The sequence below is a fragment of the Mobula birostris genome, chromosome 14 (assembly GCF_030028105.1).
Source record: "Mobula birostris isolate sMobBir1 chromosome 14, sMobBir1.hap1, whole genome shotgun sequence".
Lineage (NCBI taxonomy): Eukaryota > Metazoa > Chordata > Chondrichthyes > Myliobatiformes > Myliobatidae > Mobula > Mobula birostris.
The window spans coordinates 1,784,352-1,796,598 of NC_092383.1; the positions used below are offsets into that span (position 1 = coordinate 1,784,352).

The following is a 12,247-nucleotide window of genomic DNA, read 5'->3' on the forward strand; positions in this document are numbered from 1 at the left end:
GGTGACTTGATAGAAGTCTGTAAGGAGATAAGAGGTGTAGATCGAGTGGACAGTGGGAGACCTTACCCCAGGGTAGAAACGGGTGATACCAGAGTCCACAATTGATTAAAGGAAAGTATGGGGGAGGAGGAATATCAAAGGTAGGTTTTTACACGGGTGGTGGAACGCCCTTGTCAGGGGAGGTGGAGGCAGACACATTAGGGATGTTTAAGAGACTCTAAATGAGGCACATGGATGAAGGGAAAATGGAGAGCTCTGCGGGAGGGAAGGGTCAGATTGATCTTAGGGTAGGTTAAAACGTCGGTGTAACAAGGTGGGCTGAAGGGCCTGTACTGTTCTGTATTATTCTATGTTCAGGAACTGTTTAAAACGACAGGACTGCCCGTTTAAGACTGAGATGAGAACAGTTCTTTCTCTCAGAGAGTCTTTGAAACTCTCAACCCCAGGGGATGGAGAAAGCAGAACCTTTGAATTATTTTTTAAGGAGGGTTGATGGAAACGGGCTAGTCAAGTGGATGAGAGGAGCCTCAGGGCAGCTGGGAACACAGATTTGAGGTTATACCCCGATCAACTGTGGTTTTACCCCCTTCTCCTAATTTGAATCAGATTCAGGTTTAATATCACAGGTGGACGTCATGAAAGTTGTTGTTTTGCAGCAGCAGTACATTGCAATATATAACAATAAAAATGATAAATTATTACAAGTATATATAAAAATTAAATTAGTAGCACAGAAAGAGAGGAAAAGTCGTAAGGTAGTGTTAATGAGATCATTGTCCATTTAGAAATTGGATGGCGGAGGGGAAGAAGCTGTTGCTGAATCGTTGAGTGTGTGTCTTCAGGCTCCTGTACCTCCTTCCTGATGGTAGCAATGAGACGAGGGCATGTCCTGGGTGATGGGGGTCCTTAATGATGGATGCCACATTTTACGGCATCAGCTTATGAAGGTCCTCGATGCTGGGAAGACCAGTGCCATACGACCATGAAGCCAGAAGACGTAGAAGCAGGATGAGGCCATTCAGCCCATCAAGTCTTCTCCACCTTTCTAATGGCTGATTTATTCTCCCTCTCCGCCCCATTTGTTTAAATTTGTTCAATTACCACTGAAAGTTCTTGTTCAGTCCTTGACAGAAATCAGATCGAATAAGTTGGTGTATTTTCTTGTTTAATATTTAGCCCAAAGCGGTTCTAATGCGAGGAGGCAGCACGCCCTCTCTACACAACAGCACACTGAGAAACACCATATTCCAGCTGATGATCAACACACTGGATCCCTTAACCGAAGGTAAATGGCCAGAATGGGGAACCGTCTCATCCTGGGACAGCCAGCACTGGGCACCCCAGTACCGGGCACTTCAGCACTGGGCACCTCAGCAATGGGCAGCTCTGCACGGGGCACCTCAGCACTGGGTGCCTCAGTACACTGGGCACCTCAGCACTCAGCACACCAGCTCACTCTGGGTCAACAGCAGATGCCCCCTATACTGAAAAGTGGCACTTCTTGTTTGCAAAAGTTCATGGTAGGAAGATTAAGGCAAAAAAATTAATTCAATGTTAATGCAAAACAATAGTCTCCTGCACAAACCAAGAGGTCAGGCAGGCTGACCGTGTGAAGGTATAACCACACTGGACAAAGGACCTACCTTTTGATGTTCAAACAGAGTTTTTGTGGAGGCGTAACCCCTTTAATGAATCATTAAAGATTTGAACATCTTTCCTGATTTTCCCCCAGTGCTGATCTTCCCCATTCCTCAAATTCAAGAGACTCTCGCAGGTTTCCTTCTCGAGGCAGGATCTGAAACGAAGGGTCCAGTTTAAGGAATTGGGGCAGTCCAATTCAGACAGAGATGGAATGGAATTCTTTTTTCTCAGGGAATTGATCTCTCTCTCCCCCTTAGAGAGAGGTGCAAGCATAGCAAAAGCAGACGGTGACAGACTCTTGCTAAGCAGGGAGTGACAAGGTTACTGGGGCAGGAACATGGAGCTGAGATTGCAGGCAGGTCAACCGTGATATATGGGACAAGCCTGAGGGGCTGAATGGCCTCTAAATGCTCCAAATTCATGCAGTTACGTGTTCTGGAGAATGGACAAGCAGTCTGACCCCTGTTGGAGTGTTTCGAAGTCTGGCCACTTACGTAGAAGGATTGTCCTTCTATCCCATCACTGAACTTCCTAATACAGTATCTAGTTTCAAATTCTCAATAAAATCTGCCCTTTTTGCTCAGCCAGGAGACATTCTTTAGTTCACCTCTGGTGGAGCATTACCAGCCTTTCAGTGATAGAGAAGACAAGACTGGGAGGTGATCAGACAAGGTGGGCGCTGAAACTGTTGTCCTGTTCCTTTGGGGCAGAGCTCAGCTCTGTCCCATCCTACAGGACCTTCAGGGCTGCCGAGTCAACATCTTTCCCTTGCCCCATCCAAGATGGAAAACTGCTCATAATGGCCAGGTCCAGCTGGTAAATTCACTGGAGGTTTCATCGTTACCTCCAGCCTTCAGGCTCTGTCCACTGGGTGTCCATCAGCTTGCTACACCCCAAGCCCTGCCCACTGGGTGTCCATCAGCTTGCTACACCCCAAGCCCTGTCCACTGGGTGTCCATCAGCTTGCTACACCCCAAGCCCTGTCCACTGGGTGTCCATCAGCTTGCTACACCCCAAGCCCTGTCCACTGGGTGTCCATTAGCTTGCTACACCCCAAGCCCTGTCCACTGGGCGTCTATCAGCTTGCTACACCCCAAGCCCTGTCCACTGGATGTCCATCAGCTTGCTACACCCCAAGCCCTGTCCACTGGGTGTCCATTAGCTTGCTACACCCCAAGCCCTGTCCACTGGGTGTCCATCAGCTTGCTACACCCCAGTTGCTACACCCCAAGCCCTGCCCATTGGATGTCTATCGGTTTCCCCACAGCCAGTTTTAAAAGATGAACTCTATTTGTCACCTGTACATTGAAACATTCAGTAAAAGGCGTCATTTGTATCAATGACCAACACAGTCCGAGGATGTGCTGGGGGCAGCCCACAAGTGTCACCATGCTGACATTGCGTGCCCTCTAATTACGAACCCTAACCCATACAACTTTGGACTGTGGGAGGAAACCCACACGGCCACGAGGAGAACATACAAACTCCTCACAGACACTAGTGGGAACTGAACCTGCTTTTACAAGTGGCGCTGTAATGTGTTACACTGTCATACCCAGGCCCTCTGCCCAACTCCACACATGGAAGCCATACCTTTAACTTCCAAAGAGTTTTATTTCATCAAAAGAAGACAGAATATTAAAGCGGGATTGGCTTCCTCATTTCACTGCCCGTGTTTGGTGCAAGATGTTTGATCTTGTGTCACCATATCGGCACTGGGCAGAGATGATTAATGGATTGATTTATACACACTGCAGGTAGGCTTTCAACGCAGAATCTTCAAACTCACCCATCCAACATCAGGAGCTGAATTAGGCCATTTGGCCCATCAAGTCTGCTCTGACATTCGATCATGCCCAATTTATTATCCCTCTCAACCCCAATCTCCTGCCTTCTCCCTGTAACCCTTCGTGCCCTAACTAATCAGGAATCCACCAAACTCTGCCTCAAATACCCCCGATCATTTGGCCTCCACAGCCACCCGTGACAACGAATTCCACAGATTCATCAGCCTCTGGCTAAAGAAATTCCTCCTTATCTCTGTCCCTTTATCTTGAGGATATGAACCTGAGGTCTTGCTGAATGGTCTGGGCTCATGGCATGAGAAAGGTTGGGAATCTCGCTCTGTTCTGAGTTCTGAGGCTCTGCCCTGTGCTCGTGATGCCGGTACGTTCTGTACCGATTCCCTCAACGGAGTGTCCCAGCCTCGGCCCCGAGACCAGCAGCTGCAGCCTCCCTCCTGTTGGATCAGAATGTGCTTGTGATCCGAGGTTCTTCAGAGGTCAAGAATGAGGCAGGAAGCTTGCTGCTTACGTTCACTTTTGTGAAGTGCTGCAAGAACAAAGGAATGAAGAAGGAAGATAGCAAAGAGCAAAACCAAAGACTAGTGACAAGGAGGAAGAACAGAGAGACCAGTGTGGTCCAGTCCTCTACCCACACATTCCACTGCTTAAATTAACCAGTAAAGTAGCCCCTAGATGATGCCCACCACTGACACTGTTTCCAGAAAGGTACAAAGGCCACTACAGCCACTGAAAATCTCACTGACAATTATATGTCTATCGGTAATTATATACAAATACTAACAAACATAACCAAGTTAAACTACAAGGAAGAGAACAATTCCACAGGACAAACCAACACTCACAGCTCCTCCCTCACAGCTCCAACTTTTTCTGGGTCAAAACTAATGGCCTGGATTTAAATTTCCTCTCAAAGTTCGGGGGGAAAAAATTAAACTGCACTTTCCCAGGATATAACTAGGCCTGCCCCGTTACTAAACGTAAAGTCTGTTAGTTTCAGTGTCAGGGATGGGTCCTTCTCAAATCTCTGCTCCGGACGTCAGAATTGTTTCCTAAGCTCACACAATGATAGCTCAGTGAAAGGACAAAGGGAACATTGGTGAAATCGGTAAAATTCACCGATCACTGAGTGCTGGCCTCTGTGCAAATCCCATGTTTGACCTTCCTGGTAACCTGGTGTGGTACCATCACCAGTTCATGTCACGGAAAGTGTGTCAGATGAAAGAAAGTTCTTGTGTTTTAATCAGATTTGAGGAAAAGCTGATCACAGCAAGAGCCAATTAGTTTAACACCAAGCGACGAGTCAGTGCGAGGCTGGGAGGACTGGATCCACACAGCCACACAACGGTTTCAGCACAGAGACGCCCATTCAACTGCCGAGTGTGTTGTTGGGTCTGTCCACAACTCCCCACACTCTGCCCTCTCCCATGGGTCCACAAATCAATTCTTATCGATGTTTCTTTGTGAAGGCCACACGTGAATCCTGCCCCCACCAATTCCCCAGCCTTAGATTTCTACTTCACTCGACAGGTAAGTATCTCCCCGGGTCACTCTTGGCTACTTTGCCAGTAGCTTTATTCCCTATCCCGAATTCCCAGGCCCTAATGGGAACAGATTCTCTCTGTCCACAATCCACAGGAATCTAAACCCCCCTGTCTGATCCGCTGGCATCCAGCTCAGTTCCAAAAACAATCTCACCTCCTCCAGTCTATTCATCTCTGACACCATTTGGAGATTGTCCTCAGAGGCCGATTGATCTTGAACCAAATCCAGTGATTTAAAACTAAGAAATTTTGTAGGCCCCAAACGTCGACTGTACCTCTTCCTATAGATGCTGCCTGGCCTGCTGCGTTCACCAGCAACTTTTATGTGTGTTGCTTGAAATTCCAGCATCTGCAGATTTCCTCGTGTTTGAAATTTTGTAGGTGTTGGAAACCTTGAGCAACACACATGAAATGTCAAAAGAACTCAGCAAGTCAGACAGCATCTATTGAGAGGAACAAACTGCCAACATTTTGGGCCGAGTCCTGATGAAAGATCTCAGTCCAAAACACCAGCTGTTTATTCCCCTCCATGGATGATCCTCGACTTGCTGTTCCTCCAATATTTTGTGTGTTAGCCTGTGGATTGAACTCCAGTGTGTATTAACCAGGGGCTTAAACAGCACCGTGTGTTAACTAGCGATTTAAACACCACCATGTGTTAACTAGCAATTCGAACACTGCCGTGTGTTACCCAGTGGATTAAACGGTTTCTCATGTCCTCGCTCCCGTTTACAAAACCCAGAATCCTTGCTTTGACATTGATATTCCCAAACTTTCTCAGCCAGTCTGTACAATCCACTCTGTACTTAGCCCTTTACTCCAAATCGTCCTTCCTACCACAATGTAACACTTGGCATTAAATTACATCTGTCATCTCTTTTTAAAAAGAGGTGAAGAATATGTTAAGGGTATATTTTTAAAATACTGTACATTTTCTAAAAGGGTGAAGAATTTTCTATCCAGGTAGGAGATGTCAGTTACTGGGTAAACTCATGGCCAAGACAGGTAGATATCTGTACGTTAGATGTATAGATATCTGTACGTTAGATGTATAGATATCTGTGCGTTAGATGTATAGATATCTGTACGTTAGATGTATAGATACCTGTACATTAGATGCATAGATATTTGTACATCAGATGTATAGATATCTGTACGTTAGATGTATAGATATCTGCATGTTAGGTGTATAGATACCTGTACGTTAGATGTATAGATATCTGTGTGTTAGGTGTATAGATATCTGTGCGTTAGATGTATAGATATCTGTACGTTAGATGTATAGATATCTGTGCGTTAGATGTATAGATATCTGTACGTTAGATGTATAGATACCTGTACATTGGATGCATAGATATTTGTACATCAGATGTATAGATACCTGTACGTTAGGTGTATAGATATCTATACATTAGATGTATAGATATCTGTGCATTAGATGTATAGACATCTGTACGTTAGATGTATAGACATCTGTACGTTAGATATATAGATATCTGTACGTTAGATGAGCTGTGGGACACAGCAGTGATCTGGATGAGTGGTGGAACAGGGAAAAGGGGTCAAAAGGCTTCCTCCCCCTCCTGGCTCATGTACTGAACACCTGAGGTCAGGAGCTGGTGAACCTGGTCCATGGCATTGAAAGCTCTTTGAATAACTTACGCAGCCTCCCCTGAACAAACGTAGCCATTTCCCGTCAACGCTGAGCAGGACAAGGTGGGCAGGATTCTTCAGTGGAGTTGCCAGCAGCTGACGGGTCAAACGTATGTTTGCTTACGGCAGTAGAGAGGATGATTTAAACCCCAGCTCGTGCTGCTCTGGAAGTGTCACTCTCACAATATGATGATCTTGAACATTAGAATCTGCAAACTGCTGCCCAACCAATCCAAACAACCGACCCTCAATCAGGTGGAGTTTCCCGGTCCACGCATTCCAAGAACAGCCTGGGCCAGCTGTCCAGTAATGCCCAATGCAGTGTCCGGTGATGTCCAGTACAGTAATCAGTTCCCAGTAAATTCTAGTGTGGTGCCCAGTAATGCCCAGCACAGTGACCAGTGATGTCCAGCGTGGTGGCCACTGCCCAGTACCCAGTAATGTCCTATGTGGTGACTAGTGCCCAATAATATCCAGCATGGCGACCAATGCCCAGTGGTGCCCAGTGCCCAGTTATGTCCAGTGCAGGGCCCAGTGCCCAGTAAAGTCCCGCGTTGTGACCACAACCTAGTAATGTCCAACGTGGTGCCCAGCACCCAGTAATATCCAGTGTGATGAATAGTGCCCAAGGGTGCCCAGCATGGTGACTGTTTTGTCCAGTGTTCAGTGATGGACAGTGCAGTGGCCAGGGCCCAATAATTTCCCGTTTGGTGCCCAGTGTACAGCAACACCCACCGTGGTGGCCAGTGACCAGTGCACTGACCAATGCTCAGCAATGACCAGGGTGGTAACCAGTGACAATGTCCGGCACAGTGACCAGTGCTTAGTAAGGTCCAGCACAGTGACAGATGCTCAGTAATGTCCAATGCAGTGACAGTGATGTCTGGTGTGGTGCCCAATGCCCAATAATGTCCAGCACAGTGGCTGGTGCCCAGCAATGACAACTACAGTGGCCAGTTCCCAGTGAGGTCCAACATGGTGACCAGTGCCCAGTCATGTCCAGTGCCATGACCAACACAGATCAGTACCCTGTGATATCCAGTGTAGGGGGCAGTACCTAGTAATGGGCAGCACCATCCAGCACAGTAGTCAGTGGTGTCCAGCATGGACACTCATGCCCAGTGATGTCCAGCATAATGCTCAGTGCCCAGAGATATCCAGTGCAGTGGCCAGTGCTCAGAAATGTCCAGCACAATGCCTAGTAATGTCCAGTGTGGTGACCAGTGGCCAGTAACGAGCAACATGGTGAACAGTACCCAATATTGTCTAGTGTAGTGGCCAGTGGCTAGTAAAATCCAACGTAGTGACCAGCACCCAGTAATGTCCAGTGCAGGGACCAGTGCCCAATGATAATTAACACCCAGTAATGTCCAGCATGAATTCCAGTGTCCAATAATGTCTGCTATGGCGACCGATGACTAGTAATGTCCAGTACAGTAACCATACAACCGTAGAACCATAGAACACTACAGCACAGGAAACAGGCCCTTCAGCCCTTCTAGTCTGTGCTGAAACTTTATTCCACTAGTCCCATTGACCTGCATACAGTCCATAACCCTCCAGACCTCTTCCATCCATGTACCTATCCAATTTATCCTTAAGACTTAACAGTGAGCTCGCATTTAACACATCAGATGGCAGCTCATTCCACACTCCCACCACTCTGAATGAAGAAGTCCCCCCTAATGTTCCCCCTAAACTTTTCCCCTTTCACCCTAACGCCATGTCCTCTCGTATTTATCTCTCCTAATCTAAGTGGAAAGAGCCTACTCGCATTTACTCTGTCTATACCCCTCATAATTTTGTAAACCTCTATCAAATCTCCCCTCATTCTTCTATGCTCCAAGGAATAAAGTCCTAACCTGTTCAATCTTTCCTTGTAACTCAACTCCTGAAGACCTGGCAACATCCTAGTAAATCTTCTCTGCACTATTTCAATCTTACTGATATCCTTCCTATAGTTGGGTGACCAGAATTGTACATAATACACCAAATTTGGCCTTGCTGATGTCTTATACAACCTCCCCATAACATCCCAACTCCTATACTCAATACTTTGATTTATGAATGCCAGGATGCCAAAAGCCTTCTTTACAACCCTGTCTACCTGTGACGCCACTTTCAGGGAATTATGTATCTGAACTCCCAGATCCCTTTGTTCCTCCGTATTCCTCAGTGCCCCACCATTTACTGTGTATGTCCTACCTTAATTTGTCCTTCCAAAATGCAACACCTCACACTTGTCTGCTTTAAATTCCATCTACCATTTTCTAGCCCATTTTTCCAGTTGGTCCAGATCCCTCTGCAAGCTTTGAAAGCGTTCCTCACTATCCACAATGCCTCCAATCTTAGTATCATCAGCAAACTTGCTGATCCAATTTACAACGTTATTATCTAGATCATTGATATAGACAACAAGTTCTCAGTAATGCCCAGCATGGTGCCCAGTGCCCAATAAAGTACCAGTAATGTCCAGTGGGGGGCTGTGACCAATAATGTCCAGCGGGGGGCTGTGACCAATAATGTCCAGCGTGGTGCCCAGTGATGTCCATTGCAGTGCTGGTAATGTCTAGCGTGGTGCCCAGTGCCCAGTGCAGTATTGGTGATGTCCAGTGGGATGACCAGTGACCAGTAATGTCCAGCATGGTGCCCAGAGTACAAACCACTTACAGATAGCAGTGGGAATTAAACCTGGGCCACTGGCAGTGTAGATTGTTCCACTACTCGCTACCCTACCATGCTGCCCCAAACAGAAACATAAACCCAGAGTGTGGTGTCCAGAGGGAGGAGAGGTCAGGGTGGATGAGTGATTCACGGGGTGTGGTGTCCAGAGGGAGGAGAGTTCAGGGTGGTCCATTTTCTTGCAAAAACAATTCCTCTCCTCTGGCACTCTGAACATTGCTCATTTCATTCTGTAGAGATGATCACAGACCGGAGTGTAAAGGCTTCTGTGTCCCGGGAGCAGAGGGGTAAGTGTAGAAACTTCAAGAACCACAGAATCATGGTGGACATCACCCTTTCCCTCATCAAACCTTCCCATCAAATATTGCCATTGCCCCTACCCATCACACAAAGTCCCATCACCTCTTCCATTGCACGAAGTCCCATCACCTTCCATTGCACGAAGTCCCATCACTACCTTCCATCACATGAAATCCAATCACCTCTTCCATCGCACAGTCCCATCACCTCTTCCATCCCACAAAGTCCCATCACCTCTTCCATCGCACGAAGTCCCATCATTACATTCCATCACACAAAGTCCCATCACCTCTTCCATCACACAAAGTTCCATCACCTCTTCCATCACACAAAGTCCCATCACCTCTTCCATCACACAAAGTCCCATCACTACCTTCCATCACACAAAGTCACATCACTACCTACCATCACACAAAGTCCCATCATCTCTTCCATCACACAAAGTTCCATCACCTCTTCCATCACACAAAGTCCCATCACCTCTTCCATCACACAAAGTCCCATCACCTCTTCCATCACACAAAGTCCCATCACTACCTTCCATCACACAAAGTCCCATCACCTCTTCCATCACACAAAGTCCCATCACTACCTTCCATCACACAAAGTCCCATCACCTCTTCCATCACACAAAGTCCCATCACTACCTTCCATCACACAAAGTCCCACCACCTCTTCCATCACACAAAGTCCCATCACTACCTTCCATCACACAAAGTCCCGTCACCTCTTCCATCACACAAAGTCCCATCACCTCTTCCATCGCACAAAGTCCCATCACTACCTTCCATCACACAAAGTCCCATCACTACCTTCCATCGCACAAAGTCCCATCACCTCTTCCATCACACAAAGTCCCATCACACAACCTCAAGCATTCATCACACACTCACTCACCTCATCTCCACACTTGCTCACTTCATCCCCTTCCTCACTCACCTCATCCCCTCCCTCACTCACCTCATCCCCACCCTCACCTCATCCCCACACTCCCTCACCTCATCCTCACACTCACCTCATCCCCACACTCACTCAACTCATCCTCATACACACCTCATCCTCTCACTCACTTACTCTTCCCTGTTTTGTATAACTTACCTGCTTGACACCGTTCACATTCGTACGCAACCCATAACGTCCTTTCACCTGCTCGAAACTATTCACATTCAAATATAACCCGTATCGTCCTTTCACCTCCTCCCTTCCCACCATTCTGGGATCCAAGCCGGCAGCCATTCTCTTGGCCTTCTGGATGAGTGAACGGAAGTCAGTGTTCACAGTGATCTGGGAAACCAAACACAGGCAGGGAGGCGACAGTGTAGAAAACTTGCGTACTGTCCACAGGGTGACCAAGGCTCCTGTTACCTCCCACTTTAATCCCCCAACCTGCTCAGATCTCTGTCTATGACCGCTGTAACAGTGAGGCCTAGTGCAAGTTGAAGGAACAACACTGTCCAGGCATGCCCCCAGCCTCCAGCAAATCTCATGGCCGCAGTTACAGGGAGAGCCTGTGGTTTGTCATCGTGGCTACACGTTTGTAGAAAGTGCCAGAGGGAGCATTGGAAAGTTACTGCTATTGGCTGTTCACTGGATCGAGTGGACAGTCAGAGACCTTTTCCCAGGTCAGAAAAGGTGAATATGAGGGGGCAGAATTTCAAGGTGATTGGGGGAAAGTATGGGGGGATGTCAGAGGGAGTGGTGGGTGTGTGCAACGCCCTGCCGGGGTGGTGATTGAGACAGGTACACTAGGGACATCGAAGAGACTCAGAGAGGCACATGGACGATAGAGGAAAGGAGGACTACGTAGGAGGGAAGGGTTAGATGGATCTTGGAGTGGGTTAAAAGGTTGGTATAACATCATTGGTTGAAAGGCCTGCACTGTGCCGTAGTGTTGTACCATGTGTGAAAAGGCTCAGGTAATCCGGGGGAAGGCGGGTGTCGGCCTATGAGAACAGGTGGACATTATGCTGGGTCAGGAAGAATTCAGGAGCTATCTGGTGTTAGGTCACTGATGACAGAACTTAGAAAACTACTGCACAGTACCGGCCCTTCAGCCCTTGACGCTGTGCCAGCATCTTAACCTACTCGAAGATCAACCTAACCTTCCCCTCTACATAACCCCGCACTTTTCTATCATTCATATGTCTAAGACTCTCTTCAAAGTCCCAAATGATCTGCCTCTACCAGCAACCCTGCCGGGGTGATCCACACACCCACCACTCTCTGTGTAAAGTACTTACCTCTAACGCCCCTCCCAAACTTTCCTCCAATCACTTTAAAATCATGTGCCCTTGTATTAGCCATGTCTGCCCCGTGAAAAGTCTCTGACTGAGATTTTTTTAAGCTGATCATTGTCAGCCTAAACTCTGACATTAGATTTCTGTTGAAATGATTCACAAGGTGAATGTGATCAGGATCATATTCATTTTAGTTTTGTATTTTCATCCGAAGAGAAAACAAAGCCCCTCTCCTCCTTCTCCTAACTTGGTCCTGAAAATATCAGGGCTCAGTGATGCTGCCTCAGCTTTCCAGCTAAACCATTGAATTGGACAGCTTTGGAAGAGGCCACTCGGCCCATCATTTGACTTGATACCTGACCTTGGTTGGCCTTTCACTATCTTTTGT

At 47.3% G+C, this 12,247-nt stretch overlaps 1 protein-coding gene across 1 annotated transcript in view; it reads left to right on the forward strand.

Moving 5' to 3' along the window:
* slc24a1 (solute carrier family 24 member 1) overlaps positions 1 to 12,247 on the forward strand; it is a 54,219-nt gene that overhangs the window by 12,192 nt on the left and 29,780 nt on the right. Inside the window, exons 4-5 of the mRNA XM_072277869.1 lie at positions 1,177 to 1,285; positions 9,559 to 9,609. Coding sequence (XP_072133970.1) covers positions 1,177 to 1,285; positions 9,559 to 9,609 — 160 coding nt within the window. The remainder of the gene's footprint in view (positions 1 to 1,176; positions 1,286 to 9,558; positions 9,610 to 12,247) is intronic.